Source organism: Canis lupus, chromosome 18 (assembly GCF_011100685.1).
Source record: "Canis lupus familiaris isolate Mischka breed German Shepherd chromosome 18, alternate assembly UU_Cfam_GSD_1.0, whole genome shotgun sequence".
In the NCBI taxonomy this organism is placed as follows: domain Eukaryota; kingdom Metazoa; phylum Chordata; class Mammalia; order Carnivora; family Canidae; genus Canis; species Canis lupus.
In genome coordinates, this window is record NC_049239.1 from 37,566,108 (window position 1) to 37,582,839 (window position 16,732).

Sequence of the window (16,732 nt, forward strand, 5' to 3'; positions counted from 1 at the left end):
CTGCCTGAAAATGGGGTAATTTGCATCAGAAAGAAAAATTACAGCAGTGGCTTGACATACATAAAATATTTTTAATTTAATGGTTCATAATGATACCAAAAATACATATATTCACCTTCAAAGATTGCTAGGCCATCAGTTCATTATCCTGAAAATGGATAAAGGAAAAGACTCAAAACATCTATCTTGTCTTTTCATTACAACGAGACATCATGGTGACCACAAAGTTGATCATAGAAAATCCTTCCTAGAAGCATTTCAGCTAATAAATGCAAAAGAAATGATAAAATTAGAAAATTTCCAGTTCACAATCGATAATGGAAAAGCAGTCAGTCAGCCTGGACAGCAATTCCTTACTGGTGCCAAAAGGTTAGGTAACAGGTGGATGGGGAATGGACAGTAGTTGGAGCACCAAACAACTAATGGCTAAATGAGAGTCACTGTGCTTTGTGACACAATGCAGGAGAAACCTCGGCTCTCCATCGGGGAAGTTTTTGCCTTCCCCTCATGAACTTAAATCTTATCAAATATCAAATTGTAATCATCAGTTTTTGTTGGAAAGACAGAGGATGGTAGAACCTGTTAAGTGACGCCACAGATGTGCAATTAGCCAAATCCAGACAGCAGGACGGCGTCAGTAACTCAACAGCATGAGAAAAGGAGACAGAGCATGGGCAAAGGACCTGTTTGCAGATTTTAGAAGCCTTACCAGCCAGATGCGATGTGTGGGTCCTGTTGGAATCATGATTAGAATCAATCAACTGTTAAAAAAATGTTTTTGAGACAACTGGAGAAATCTGAATTTGGAGGAGATACTAGGTGATACTAAGGAACGGCTGTTAATTTTGTTAGCTGCAATAATACTGAGAGGTTTTATTAGAGATACTGGCTGAAGTATTTATGGGTGAAAGGCTAGGTTATATGGGAGGGACATTGATTTCCTAAGAATGGTAGAATGTTGATGATTTTTTCTTTTTTTCCTTTTTTTTTTTGTATATTTTTTCATTGAAGTTCAATTTGCCAATATATAATTTCCCAGTGCTCATCCCATCCAGTGCCCCCCTCAGTGCCCGTCACCCAGTCACCCTAACCTCCCTCACCTACCCCCCTCCTTCCACTACCCCTTGTTCGTTTCCCAGACTTAGGAGTCTCTCATGTTCGGTCACCCTCACTAATATTTCCCACTCGGTTCCCCTCCTTTCCCCTATATTCCCTTTCATTATTTCTTTTTTTTTTTTTTTCTTAAAAGATTTTATTTATTCATGAGAGACACAAAAAGAGGGACAGAGACGTAGGCAGAGGGAGAAGCAGGCTCCATGCAAGGAGCCCGATGTGGGACTCAATCCCGGGACCCCAGGATCACACCCTGGGCCAAAGGCAGACGCTCAAGCGCAAAGCCACCCAGGCGTCCCTTTCACTATTTAATTCCCAGGGAATTTCACCCTTTCACTATTTCTTATATTCCCCATATGAGTGAAACCATATGATGTTTGTCCTTCTCCGATTGACTTACTTCACTCAGCATAATAATCCTTCAGTTCCATCCACGTACATTGAAGCAAATGGTGGGTATTTATTTCTGATGGCTGAGTAATATTCCATAGTACATATATGAATGTTGATGATTTAATTGTTGAAGCTGAGTGATGGGCACACAGATTTCATCGTACTCTTTACACTTTTATGTATGATTAAAACTGCTTTTGTTGTTAAAGCATTGTGTACTCAGAGTAGTAGGTAACAGAAAGTCCACTCTCCATCTTGAATGCCGTCACTTTTTATACATGGGCAGTGAGTGCTAGAAGCACCCTGGTTCCTCTCCTGTGTTAGAACCTGGTTCTGTTGACCTCTGCCACCTGGGCCTTGTGGCTAAAAGAACTGAATGACTCACAGGCCAGAATTCAACAGCCTTGGATTCTGGGTCTCTTCTAGCTATGGAACTCTCAGCACTGAGCTTCTGCTCGCTTGGCCTGGCTTGTCTAATCTGAAAAATTAGATTATCATTTCTCTATCTTCCTGTTGAGCTTTATAAAGATCAGACAAGATCTAATTAAATCTGAAAACACTTCTGGATAGTTCCACGGCACTCAGAACTTATGTGTCTTAGAGTCCTCCTCATGGTATATTGAATTTGCCGGTTTATTTGTGACTCCCCACGCAACCTTAGATGCCTGCAGGTCTGTCCTGTTTACCATTTCACAGGGGGCCCCGGTGCCTGGCACATGGTAGGCATGGAAGTGTTTGTGGAATGGGTTAAAGTACCAATGTGTTACCATGAGTCATGCTGTTTGAGAAGTGATTTTACACCCTTGGTGGATACGAATCCTGTTTCCTGTGCAAATTGAGCTTTAAAATTTGTCCATAGACATCTCAGAACCCACTGTTGAGACTCTGGTGGTACCTGCTAGACATGTCAGCCCTTTTGTGGTAAATCTGCCTGAGGCTGTCCAAGTGCTGCTGAGCACTCTCCCGTCCGCGCCTGCTGACACAGGCTCATGAAGCCATAGCTGCCAGGATGTAACACTTTTCTTTATTTTTCATAGGTGCTGCCATGCTTACTGAATCCCTTCTCTCTGCTCCTGTATCACCTTCCGTCAGTGACTGTCACCAGCCTTCTGCAACAGCTCATGAACCTACCTCAGAGCGCAGCTGCACCAGCACCCTCCAACCCTCACCTCGCTGCTGTGCTCCAGAACAAGGTGCTCCTGTCCTTCTAGATTTCAGTTACACATGTTGGTGCTGCTTTCAGGGGTGCCTGAGTGGCTCCATAGGTTATGCAGCCAACTCTGGGTTTCAGCTCAGGTCGTGATCTCAGGGTTGTGAGATCGAGCCCCGTGTCAGGTTCTGCACTCACATGGTCTGCCGCAGTCCCCATCCTCTGCCCCACGCACACTCTCTCGCTCTTTCTCTATCTCTAAAATAAATCAATCTTAGAAGCTTCTTTCAGTCAGGAGTTATGTTAAGCTCCTAGTGTCAACAAAATAGGATTTTCTGTATCTCACATAGAGTAGCTTGGGCACAGTGTCCACCTGGCATCAGGGGTGCAGGCCCCCCAGGTTTCCTGCTCTGCAGCCTAAGCAGTGGCTGCCACGCTCAGGACCACTCCAGCTCCACTGTGTCAGGAAGGTGCGTGCAGAGAGCTGGCTGCCTTGCTGGCACCTTTTCCAGGAGTTCTGACCAGCGACTTCTACTTAATCTCAGTGGCCAGGGTTTCCTCACTTGCCACATGGAACTGCAGAGAAGGCTGGGAAACCTCTTAGTTCACACTGTTGTGATCTCAGGTAAAATCCTAATTCGAACACGAGGAAGAAAACACATCAGGCTCCCAGGGGGAGTGTAACACAGAAGAGGAGACATGAACTTTCTGGACAGCTTTCTGTTTCCTACCCACGCTAGGTTTGTGACGCTGAGCACAGTTTCACTTCACGGCTGTACGGGGAGGTGACGATTCAGAGCAGTCCTGTTGCTCTGTTGCTCCGATGAGCTCAGCGCTGTGATGGTTCAGTGTGCTGCCTTTGTCCCGGTGGGCATGTGTGCAAGCACAGTGGAATGGGGAGTGTCGAGGCCCTTTCCCCCCCGGCATCTGGAACCCTGTCAGGGCAGGACTCCAGGGTGGCAGGTACAGCAGGGGCTGGGAGGTAACAGGCTGTGGGCCTCCCATGGTGCGTGGTCTCTGAGCTTTAGTATCGATAAGGGCAGCAGAAAACCATGTGGTCAGACAGGAGATGGTTCATGTATCCCAGTGTTGTTCTCTGACGGTGACCTGAGGGTTCTCTGGGAGGCGAGCTCGGGAACCGGGGTTCCCTTCAGACCCCTGTCTCTGTGATTCCATATATGTTATTTCCTGCCCCTTGTTCCTGTTCGTATTCCACTCTGTGCCCCTTGACCATGCGTGTCCCACCGATACTGCCTACTGAATCGGGCATATCTTCAGTCTCTGCGGCAGGTTGTTAAATCTTAACCGTCCCAGACACGTGATGTATCGGAGTCCTTCTCTGCCTCTGTTGGCCCAGCAGGTGTGTCCTTTGTTCAGGAAACTTTCTCAGGAGACTCAAGGAAAGCTTTTCATACCCTCATCATTTCAGTGACCTCTCTGTTTACATTTTCCAACTGGTCTTCACATCTTTTGTCTTTATTCAAAATATCTTCATCTATTAAATGTTTTTTTTCTTTTTCTGTGAACTTTTAGTTTTCTGTATCAGAGTTTGACTTTCTTTTTAAATCCATTTGTTTTAGTAAAAGAAACACTAAGTCCCATGTTATCTGTGGCAGAGAAAAATTACCTTTTCATCTGACTTTGGGGTGGGGAAGCAGGGAGGATGCTTGGCCCTTTCGTTGATGGTGCCGTCACTGCTCTGCTGAAGTGGAGGCAGGAGGAAGACGCAGCGTCCCAGCTCACGGCTGCCCCAGTCTGCCAATCCCACAGCACAGCGGTAGGGCCACCTTGATGCAGTGCTGCTCCGGGTCTGATGCTGGGACCCTGTCCGTGGTGCTGGAGGATTGGGTGCGGTGCTGAGTGGGATTCCCTCTGTCTCCTGTAGTTTGGCCTGTCACTGCTCCTCGTCGTCCTGAGCCGTGGGGAAGACCTGCAGAGTTCAGACCCTGCCACAGAATCAACACAGAACAACCAGTGGTCAGTCCAGGCTGCATTTCTTCCTTCACATTCTTTAAGGTGCTCCCTTTGTTCTTCTCCTCATGTTCTCATCTGCTCTTAATGGTTTTCCTTTCAGGACGGAGGTGATGTTCATGGCAACCCGGGAACTTCTGCGGATTCCCCAAGCAGCCCTGGCCAAGCCCATCTCTATGCCCACAAACCTGGTGTCCCTGTTTTCTCGCTATGTGGACCGACAGAAACTGAACTTGCTGGAGACAAAGCTGCAGTAAGTGAGACAGCGCAAATCTACATCTCACTAACGTGGGCACTGTAGGAGTTAGGGGGAGAAGGTGGGGGGTGGGAGGACACTGCAGGAGTCAGGGAGGAGGTCAGGGGCACCAGGGCAGTGCAGGAGTCAAGGGGAGGAGGTTGGGGGCACCAGGGCACTGCAGGTGTTGGGGAGGAGGAGGTGGGGGGCACAAAACTGAATTTGGTGGAAGTGGTTAAGGACCCATATGCATATGTGAGCATCTCCCAGCGACAGGACGCTGTGTGGGGTACAGAAGCATCCTCACAGTTCACTGAGCAAGGGAGGGAGTGCATCAGTGTTCTGAGAATTCTAACAAGGGTGTGACTAATGCAAACAATCACCTTCTGTTTTGACTCATCTACGCAAGTGTCCTTTCTGTCTCTTTTCACCCGTAGGCTCGTTCAGGGGATCCGATAAGAGGTCTCCACCTGCAGCCTGGACCTCCTTCTGGCTGCCACCTGCACTGCCGCCGTCATGATGGAGTGTTTTTAATGAGGGAGGGAAGGTAGCTTGTTCCCCAAAGCGTCTCGTGGACGGATTCCGGTCACAGGGGTGGTCTCCCCCTGCCAGGTGTTTCCCCACTGCTCTGTGACACTTGGCTGGGCGATTCTCCTGCTGGTTCCTTCCTACCTTCTGTGTTACAATTCTGCATGTCCTGCTTTTCCTCTCAATTCTTCTCAACTTTGCATTTTCTTTGCCCTAGAGACACAAATGTAATCTCTCCCCTTACCCCACCCCACGATGCCAGTTCAGAGTAGACCGTAGCCTGCCACAGGGTTCCTGCCCTCGTCCTATTCAAGTCTTCTTTCATTGCCCCATATCAATACAACTATAGGAGAACCAATTAAGTAGAAACCAATATATATATATATATATGCACACTCTCCACATAACGTTCACGTGGTGTCCAGAGGACCCTTAAAGAACGAGTTTTAGATTGAGAAATACGTAGTTGACAGGTCCCTTCTCAAAAAACAAATCAGCCAATGTATTTTTAATCTGTTTCTAGTCCATCTCGTAATTAATTTGGTGGGTTTTGCTTGTTTTAATCTAAATACAGGGTATGCAGCACGTGAATAAAATCCGAACTCTTACTTGGCTGGCACCCAGCTCTAGGCTGAGAAGTCCTGTGTCTCCTCCCTGCCCTATTCCCTTTGTATCTGTGTGTCCCCTGTCATCGTTGTGTCCCCCCCCCCACCCCCACCAATGAAATGGCACTGGGTTAGGCCCTTCTCCTGCAACCACCACTGTATGCTGGAGCATGTCCCTTCAGGAGTGCAGGGTTGCCCCAGATGAACCAGACGTACAGCCTGCTTCCACAGCATAGCGTTGGCGCACTTGCTCTGTCTTCCTGACACAACTTCAATAAAGCCATGCTTTTACTTCCCTCTTCCCCTTTATTATTTGATGTTGTGGGTAGTAGCCTGCACAGGTGACCACAGAAGGTAGTTGGGCTGGTCTGCTCTGCCGGCCCCTCTACAGCACAGCAGAACTGCTGTCCTTCCCCTTCATCTGCAGGTCCCCTCCCGGGCATCAGGGGCCTGGCTCTAGTCCCAGACCGTTCTGGCCGAGCAGCCGGCCATGGTCCTCCCGACCCCATCCCCCTCCCTCTCCTGTCTCCCCCTCCCTCCCCATACCTCCATCCTCCCCACCCGTACAGCAGCCAAGCAGGAAGAGGCCTTTGCTCTCCAGTCATTACAGCCCTCCAGAACATTAAATCAGCATCCATTTCACATGGCTGTCCTCATATACTGTATGCTACTCTCACCTTCTCAAATGTTAGTGAGGGGACACGTGATGATGCTCAGAGAGAATCAACCGTTTGCACATGCGTGTGTTGTCCTGCAGTACTGTCCTGTTACTCCGCTGTCCTTGCTCCCATCTCTGCCCCCACCCCCACCCTGGGCCCCAGCCCCCAGCAGCTGCTCCTGACCACTTGACCTAGCTCCCCCCAGCCCTCACCTACTGACTGTTTCTACCACGCGCCTTCCCTCCCTTCCCCTCACAACGGATCAAGTGAATACTTGACTTATTTCTTCCTTTCTGTGCTTTATCTTTTTTGTTTGGTTCTAATTAATAAAAATTAAAGTTTCTAAATTTACATTTTTATAGGGTATTGTAAATAAAAACAAATTGTATACTTGAAGAATCATGTGCCTGCATTTCTACTTCTTGTTTCGTCTTGTCCAAACACGATGGCAGACAGGTTTCTAGTCCACATGTTCCGTGGACTGGCGAAGCTCTCAGTGTGGGTGGTCAGTAAGGACCTTAACCTCTGTGCTGCTGTGAGGGATGCAGGTTAAAGACCTGCTGCTGCAGAAACGGATGGCAGGTTGTGGTGGATGCACCGTGCAGTCCCCTTGGCATCCCATCCACCTCTAGGCTTGGTTGCCTTTACAAGCTGTCCTGCAGCCCAGCTTGGCCTACTGCTGCCGGCCTGGCTTGCTCATCTCCCAGGACACGGGCCAGAGTGGATCATTCTTTGCAGTAAATCTGTGTCGTTGGAGATGGGGTGTTATCTTCACTCTGACGCACTCCAGGTCAGAGATGCGGCCCTCTGCCCTCACTCTGCCCTCGTGGTGTGTGCACCTGACTCTTCCTTGCCACATCTCCTGAGACTTGCAGGATCAAGCAATTTCTGGCCAAAAAATAACAGAATCATCCCATTCCTCAGTGGGTTGGAATGGAAAGTAGTACTAAAAAACTTTCCGAGAGATTCTCTCCGTCTCCCAACTGCTCCTCCCCTACTCTCTCCCAAATAAATCTTAAAAAAACAATCAGTGAATATAATCCTCTAAGAAAGGATATTAAGTAGTAACAGACTTGTGAATAATAATTTTTAAAAAGGGAAATGCAAATGAATTAAACTAAGTTCACCCGCACCCATAATAGAGAAGTAACAAGATACTTTTGTACCTATGAAATTAACAAAATCTTTAAAAATAATGCAAGTGAGAAGAGGCTGCCACTTGAACTGGTAGGAGAAACTACATTTCTGGAAGTGCTTTGGAAATATTCACAGCCTCTAATTGGGCTTTAGAAATCTAAGGAAAGTCTAAAGTAATGATAACTGCCACGTTATTTTAATAGAAAAATTACAAGGAACCTAAATACCCAGTCTTGCAATAATGGTTATGTAGATGATCAGCCATGTGTCACAAGAAAGCAGAATATTTAATCATATTTATTCAGAATATTATTCAGCAGAATATTTATCTTTATCTTAAATAAAGATACCGGATGGGGGAAAAGCGTGAAGTATATATGCTTTTAATCCAATCTTTTTATAAGATTTTATTCATTCATGAGACACAGAGACACAGGCAGAGGGAGAAGCAGGCTCCCAGCAGGGAGCCCGATGTGGACTCGATCCCAGGACCCCGGGGTCACACCCTGAGCCAAAGGTAGATGCTCAACCACTGAGCCACCCAGGTGCCTGAGCCCAATTATTTTTTAAAGAAAATGCATATACAGTGGAAAAAATACCTCGGGAGGGGAGGGTATATTCTGAATGGTTACTGATGTCTGTTTCCAGCTGTGGGAACACAGGAAACAAGTTTTGCTTTTCATTATTTTCTGTAGAGAAAACGCTTTGCTTCTATCCTTGCGAGAATTTTTTTTTTAAGATTTTTTTTATTTATTTGAGAGAGAGCAGGGGGAAGAGAAGGAGGGGCAGAGGGAAAAGAAGCAGACTCCTTGCTGAGCAGGGAGCCCAATGCAGGGCTCCATCCCAGAACCCTGAGATCATGACCCGAAAGCAGACATGTAACCCACTGAGCCACCCAGGCGCCCCGGGAGAAATATATTTTTTTTTCGGGAGAAATATTTTTAAGAAAAAATCGCTTTTGAAGAGTAACTTTGCCACAGGAATATATTAAGAATACAGTGTTAAGTGTAAAATAGGTTCTGTATGTGTATGTGTGTGATTTAATATGTATGGAGGGGGGAAAAATGCCATTGAAGGTGACAACGTAGCAGTGGTGGCCTTTAAGGAGATGTTTGCAGAGGATCGTGTGCAGGGGTGATTATTCCTTTTTCCATATTTTCCAAATTGTCTTCAGTGACCATGTATTGCTATTCTAGTCAAAAGGGTGCTTCGATTCCTCTCTAAGAACTAAAAATACGAGTAGTCTTCTATTCCTAGTGAGAAAATAAGTTACAGCAGGGCGTCTGATGCGGTCGTGCTGGACTTCAGAGCCAAAGCGTTTGACGTTGCAGCAGTGGATCAATGTGGCCCGGGTCTGAAACCGTCGTGTGAGAGCGAGGCGGTCACCCTGAGAAACGCCGTCATCTCCCTCTAAGAAGGCCTACCATGCCAGAGCGTCCATGTGTCCAAGCTGGATCTTCCAGAAGCTTCCTGGTTAAGTTGCACTGGTTCCCAAACTAGCTTGAATCAGGAAGGATCCCGGCTCCATCTCCAGAAAGATGAAGTGTCAGCCAGCTGGCTTGCCCCGAAGTTGCCCGTCTGTCACGAGGAAGACGTGACTCTCTGAATTTGATACGGAGAACTGGCCGCCTTCTGCCATCTGCTCGTGGAGGGCAGAGGAGTCCACCGCGGGGGGAGGGCAAGCGGGGAGCTGAGAGCAACTTCTCTTCCTCTGGGCCCAGCTACATTTGAAGTATATGAATGTCGTGACCTTGGGGAGACTACCATGAGGGTGTGTAGGAAGCAGGTCTTTAATCTGAGGAACCAGCATCTGAAAATTGCCCAACAGCATGGTTTTGACCCTTCTTCCTGCAGAAGCACAGCTGTGAATCGTTTGTGGGTCTCATAACAGCTTCTGCTTTGCTTTTTGTTTTGCGGAATGCTGCACATGAGGCTGTTGGAGTAGCCTGTCTTTATTATTGTCTGTGACTCTGCAAGCTCCCACCTCAGCCACCTTCGTTCTCCAAGGCAATGATACCCTCACTCAGACCTGAGGGCCACGAAACTTCCAGAAGGAAGCTAGGTAATCATTGATGTTTGTCCTTGGCCAGTTGTGAGTACAACGCTCTTAAATTGCTTAGATGTTGAGCCAATCTAAAGAAACAGAGAAATCCGGGAAAGTATCTCAGATTCCACCCTCCCCCCAGAAAACATACCACTAACAGTTTAGTATATCATCCTCCAAGTGACTTCTCTATGCATATGCATGCATAGTCAGAATTACAAATTTTTTTACCTTGTTTTTTCTCCATAATACATCATGGACATCTTTCTATGTCACTATGTAAGAGCTGCTCTCTTGTTTTGTTTTTATAAGATTTTTTTTTTTTTTAAGTAATCTCTACACCCAATGTGGGGCTTGAACTCACGACTCTGAGAGCAAGCGTCCCATGCTCCACCAACTGAGCCAGGTGGGTGCCCCAGCCACCCTGGCTTTCCAACAGTTGTGTAGTGTTCTGAGTGCCATTGAACCATCGTTTATTTAACTGCTCCCCTATTAACAGGATTCAGTCATCAGATACTCTTCATCGTTGTTCATCCAGCAGCACACAAACGTAAACCCACAATGTCACCTGACAGCTATTTTGTAGTGTACAAACAACACTCACACTCATCTTCTTGTCAGTCCTCCCTACAACCTTTTGGAGTGGGATGGGCCATTCTAAGGGCCCCGGCCAAACCTGTAGCACAGAAGACCATCCAGCAGGTAAGGGTTGACACTGGGATTTAAACTTTATGTTCTAGGCTGCACATCTAGTGTCCTGGCCACTAGAAGGCTCCTGTGCCTAATCCATGCTTTATATAGGAGCAGCTGAAAAGCTACAAGCATTAAGGACATATCTGCAAAGTCTTCTGAGGGGATTTTAACGCCTTCATTCTCAGGAAAACCAAGCAGTTGCCTCTCAGCAACATCAAAAAAATGGGGCAACTGAGGTGGTCATTATGAGGCTAGCTGCATTATATGAGGATGAGAGGTACAGCTGTCAGGCATCTGCATGGTCCTTTACTGGAAACAATCGGTCTGCCTGTGTGATGCCTGCTTCAAACTACATTGTCACTCACTTTATCGCCACAACCCCTAGGTCAGGAACAATCTGCAACAAAGGAAGGCCCTGCTCTGGTGCAGCCTGTGGTCTCAGGAGGGTACTTACAGGTAACGATGGGTTGCCCAGAGAACAAAGGGCAATGGAGTGGAGTAATGGGAGGATTGGTACTTCGTTGGTGGTGGTTTTTGTTTTTTTTTTAAAGATTTCATTTATTTATTTGAGAGCCCAAGAGAGAGCACAGGCAGGAGGAGCAGCAGAGGGAGAGGGAGAAGCAGGCTCCTAGCCGAGCAGGGAGCCCGATGTGGGGCTCCATCCAGGACCCCGGGATCGTGACCTGAGCGGAAGGCAGATGCTCAGCCGACTGAGCCACCCCGGTGCCCCGATTGGTACTTTAGATAGTGGTCAGGAAAGGCTTTGCTGAGCGGGCACCATGTGAGTAATGACAAGAGGACAGTCGTGTGAAGGGCTCGGAAGGGCATCCCCAGGCAAAAGGAAGATCGCCAAGGCCCTGAGGAGGATGAGAACCTCAAGGACCACAGAAGGCTGAGGTTGCTGGAATGAAGGGGGGACAGAGTGACCACACAGGGCCTTGGAGGGATTCGCTTTCATTGCAAGGGGAAGCCTCTGCGGAGTGTTTAAGCAAAAAGCACAAAACAAAACAGAATCTGATTTGTTTTTGAAAATCATTGCGGAGTGGAGCTGGCCACAGGCACGAGGAGGGGCCACTTAGGAGAGGGCCTCACGGCACTATTCTGGTCTGTAGAAGACTGAGCCTTAGAAGGCAGTGACTGAGAGAATCTTTTTTTTTTTTTTTTAAATTAGATTGAAGACAGCCCTTACCTTTGGGAGTTTAGGGGAATGGGATTCAGATGAAGATGTAGGAAATTGGCTGTTTTGTATTTATGTTGGGTGGTGGATTGGCAGGTATTCATTTCACTCTTGTGTTTCACAGCTTTTGTGTATCATACACATTCTGTGTCTGTTGGGGCTGGATTGTGTCTGTCAAAACTCACATGTTGGAATCCTAACCCCCAGGGCCTCAGAACGTGGCTGTATTTGGAGATGGCGTCTTCAAAGTAAAGAGGTTAAGTGAAAATGAGGCCATTCCAACACGCACATGACAAAATGCTCTGCATCACTTGCCATCAGGAAAATACAAATCAAAACCACAATGAGATATCACCTCACACCAGTGAGAATGGGGAAAATGAACAAGGCAGGAAACCACAAATGTTGGAGAGGATGTGGAGAAAGGGGAACCCTCTTGCACTGTTGGTGGGAATGGGAACTGGTGCAGCCACTCTGGAAAACTGTGTGGAGGTTCCTCAAAGAGTTAAAAATAGACCTGCCCTATGACCCAGCAATTGTACTGCTGGGGATTTACCCCAAAGATACAGATGCAATGAAACGCCGGGACACCTGCACCCCGATGTTTCTAGCAGCAATGTCCACAATAGCCAAACTGTGGAAGGAGCCTCGGTGTCCATCGAAAGATGAATGGATAAAGAAGATGTGGTTTATGTATACAATGGAGTATTCCTCAGCCATTAGAAACGACAAATACCCACCATTTGCTTCGACGTGGATGGACCTGGAGGGTATTATGCTGAGTGAAGTAAGTCAATCGGAGAAGGACAAACATTATATGGTCTCATTCATTTGGGGAATATAAAAAATAGTGAAAGGGAATACAGGGGAAAGGAGAAAAAATGAGTGGAAATATCAGAAAGGGAGACAGAACATGAGAGACTCCTAACTCTGGGAAACGAACAAGGGGTAGTGGAAGGGGAAGTGGGCAGGGGGTGGGGGTGACTGGATGATGGGCACTGAGGGGGGCACTTGATGGGATGAGCACTGGGTGTTATGCTATATGTTGGCAAATTGAACACCAATAAAAAATAAATTAAAAAATAAAAAATAAAATGAAATAGGAAAAAAAAAAAGAAAATGAGGCCAGTAGGCTGGGCTTGAACCCAATGTGACCTCAGGACACAGGCACAGAGAGAAGGGCCGTGTAAAAGGGAAGGGGAGATGTCAGGAGCCAATCCTGTCCACACCTGCCATTTGATCTCAAACTTCTAGCCTCTAGAATCATAAGAAAATAAATTTCTGGGGTACCTGGGTGGCTCAGTCGGTTAAGAGTCTGCCTTTGGTTCAAGTCGTGATCTCAGGGTCCTGGGATTGAGTCCCACATCAGCCTCCCTGCTCAGCGGGGCATCATCTTCTCTCTCTTCCTCTGCAGCTCCCCCTGCTTGTGCTCTCTCTCTCTCTCTCCTTCTCTCTCTCTCTCTCTAAAAAAAAAAAAAAAAAAAAATCTAAAAAAACCCAGTCACTTCTTAAGAAATGATATGGTTTGTCAACTTACAATAATCAAACTTTGATAGTGCTGTAAAATTATTTAAAAAAAAAAAGGAGGGGGAAGAAAAGACATTTCCTTTGTTTAAGCCTCCCCCATCTGTGGTCTTTGTTATAATAGCCCTGAAAAACTAGTAAGTAGAGGTGTCAAATATTTTAATATCTTTACAATTTTTAAATTATTTTTTTAAAAAAAAACATAAGATTGTAGAAGAATACATATCAAACTGTTAACAACGGTCATCTCTGAAAGGTGTGATGATGGGGGATTTTCATTTTCTGTATTTACATTTCTGAACCTTTCATATCTTTTATGATGAATATATAATAGGTTTGTTCTTGAAGGAGAAAAAAGAGAGCATGGATATGACTTGGTCAAGGATGCAGTGAGTGGAGGGTCAGAGAAAGAAAACCTGAATTACATATACAACCATCTCCCATTGCTTCTCCATTAACAGAGAAGTAAGCAGGCATGTTGTGTGGGATATCCAAAAATCGCTCCTTGGAAGAGAACCTTTTTCCCCTCCTTCCCTCTTCTCGCTGCCTAGAATGCAGTTGTGATGGCTGGAGCTCCAGGAGCCAGCTTGAGGCAAAAGCTAATGTCAACATCAGAAACAATTCACAGTGGAGGATAAAGAAGTCTGTGTCCATGAAGACTTCAGTGACCTACTCCACCAGCCTGAGCTGCCTACCTCTGGATTTCTTTCATATGTGAGAATAAACTCTTATGTGTTTAAACCCAGACAAATGGAGTCCCTGTTACTTGCAAATAAACCAATTTCTAATTATTACACAGTTTTTCAGCCTTTTGGTATTAGAGTTAAGTGCCCCTGGGCAGGGGGGGGGGGAGGAGCAGTTTTTAAAAATATATTTTTTATTTATTTGAGAGAGGGAGAGCACAAATGGTAGGAATGGGCAGAGGAAAAGAGAGAAGCTGACTCCCTGCTGAGCAGGGAGCCCAATGTGGTGCTCAGTCCCAGGACCCTGAGATCAGGACCTGAGCCGAAGGCAGATGCTCAACCAACTGAGCCACCCTGGTGCCCTGGGAAAAGCAGTTTTGAATAATCTTTTTTAAAGTTATTATAAATTTGAGGGATGGCAAAAATGGTATCTTTCCTGGGAGGAACAGCAGCAGGGGCAGGCTGGTGATACTTTTTAAAAATAAACGAAACTATGTTTATTTTTTGGTATCAAAAGGAAACCAAATGTCATGTCCTTGTGTTGAGGACACCTGCTGTAACTGTTTGAATCGTTTAAGGTCTTAGAAGAGAAAAAGGTTTTAAAGTCCCTGTTTTGGGGATCCCTGGGTGGCTCAGTGGTTTAGCGCCTGCCTTTGGCCCAGGGCAGGAATCCTGGAGTCCCAGGGTCAAGTCCCACATCGGGCTCCCTGCGTGGAGCCTGCTTCTCCCTCTGCCTGTGTCTCCACCTCTCTGTCTTTGTGTCTCTCATGAATAAATAAATAAAATCTTAAAAAAAAAAAAAAGTCCTTGTTGAATAAAGGACAGCCCCCTTCAGCTGCGAGCCTATTCAAATCTGCGGGCGCCGGCTTTGCCCGAACCAGTTACCTACTTGTTTTAAGTCTATTTCCTCATCTGTAAAAGAGATTAAAACAACTGGGGTTGTGACAAAGAATAAGTGCGATTATATCTGTGTGTGAGTGTGCTTGACAATTAGTAAAAGCTGATTCACTTTAGTAAAGTTTCACAATATGCACACACTTCTGCATTATATAAAGTCCCAGTATTTCTAGGCTTCATGATGGCGTGTGTAATACTCCCAAGGAAGTCTTGGGTCCCACTTGGGTTGGCTCTGCTGGGCCAAGATAGTCTTGCATAATTAATAATCACTCACTGATCATTTACTATGTGACAGGCAGATTTCATCCAGGCCTTTTCATTGTATCCTTCTCCCCAAATCTTGAGAAATAGATGCTATCATAGGGTCATAAGGAAACCGGTGAGAGGTTAAGTAAGTAAATCACCCAAGAGCACATTGGCTCAGCTCAAGCAGACAGCAGACCCCAGCGATCAGGGGCCTGAGCCCAACTCATGGCCGTGCTCTAGAGCCCGGGAGCCAATGATGCCTCCCGCCAGCGCGTGAGGGGGTCTCCCGGGCGGTAGGCAGGGTCAGACCATTATTCCCTGTGCCATCGTCTGCCCAGTACGTGCAGAATGTGGTCCTGCTTTCCAGGCCCCAAAGCAGAGGTCACATGGCCTCTGCTGAGTCTGCTGAAGGCCCTGACCCGGTGCCCCCTGCCCCCGCGGTTCCCACCTCACCTCGGCATCTCCCGGGTTCAGGCCAGTCGGCTGCACACACGCGGTGGAAGTGGAAGAAGAATGGGCCAGGATGAAGTGCTTGCTTCTGGAAAAGTCGGACGGCAGGTGGGGGGCACCGGGGGACCACTCCTCGGGAGCCTCGGAGAGAACCATTCCCCCTTTCCACGCTCAGCGCAGCACCCAAACTACTGGGCCTAAGGAATCGTGGGGGCAAAGCGTGAACAGGTGACGCGATCACAGTGACAGGCGAACGCCCTGTGCAGGATCTGCAGGTGAGGGGACTGTGTCACCCAGCCCTGACCCTTTGGGCACGTGGCCTGGCCTTTCCTGCAGGTGAAGGGACCGCGTCACCCAAGCCCTGACCCCTCCACCAGGTGACCTGGCCTCCTGTTCTGCAGGTGAGGGGGACCCTGTCACCCAAGCCCTGACCTCCACCTGGCGGCCTGGCCTCATTCCCTGCAGGTGAGGGGACCGCGTCACCCAGCCCTGACCCCTCGACCAGGTGGCCTGGCCTCCTTCTCTGCAGGTGAGGGGACTGTGTCACCCAGCCCTGACCCCTTGGCCAGGCAGCTTGGCCTCCTCTCCTGCAGGTGAGGGGACCGCGTCACCCAGCCCTGACCCCTCGGCCAGGCGGCCTGGCCTCCTTCCCTGCAGGTGAGGGGGACCCCATCACCCAGCCCTGACCCCTCGGCCAGGCGTTCTGGCCTCCTCTCCTGCAGGTGAGGGCACCGCACCACCCAAGCCCTGACTGTGCGGAACGGTTTTGGGCTGTAGCGGGTGCCTGGGACGTGCCCCCTGTAGGCGCAGGCCGCAGGCCCGCCTGCTGACCGTCGGAGGCTCGGGGCTCTGGGCTGGGCCTGCCTCCCTCTGGGAGCCGCCCTCACCCCAGGGACACGCAGGGCCCCTTCTTGGGTGCAGCCTGCGGCGGACGGCGGCCCGGGCTGTGCAGCCAGCTCCGGCGCTGGTCACTGGGGGCCCCGTGTCCCCTCGGCCAGGCTTCTGGTGCCCACCCGCCCTGAGCCTCTGCACCGCGTCCACTCGCCGCCACCCTCCTCTCGGGCTCCAGCGTCTCTTCTAAAAACCTGCACGCGCTCCCCCACTGCTGGCTCTTCTCCCCTCTTGTGACTCCACTGAGACTATTTTAAACAAACATGAGGGTCACTTTAATCTCTAATGGCTGCCATGACTTCCCATTGCACCTGGAACAGAACCCAGACCCCTCAG

At 48.1% G+C, this 16,732-nt stretch overlaps 1 protein-coding gene across 1 annotated transcript in view; it reads left to right on the forward strand.

The window, feature by feature from the left end:
• Positions 1–6,290, forward strand: part of PATL1 (PAT1 homolog 1, processing body mRNA decay factor) — a 28,733-nt gene extending 22,443 nt beyond the window's left edge. The window contains exons 16-19 of the mRNA XM_038563165.1: positions 2,544–2,699; positions 4,542–4,633; positions 4,731–4,880; positions 5,300–6,290. Coding sequence (XP_038419093.1) covers positions 2,544–2,699; positions 4,542–4,633; positions 4,731–4,880; positions 5,300–5,321 — 420 coding nt within the window. The 3' untranslated portion in view covers positions 5,322–6,290. The remainder of the gene's footprint in view (positions 1–2,543; positions 2,700–4,541; positions 4,634–4,730; positions 4,881–5,299) is intronic.
• Positions 6,291–16,732: the final 10,442 nt, after the last annotated feature.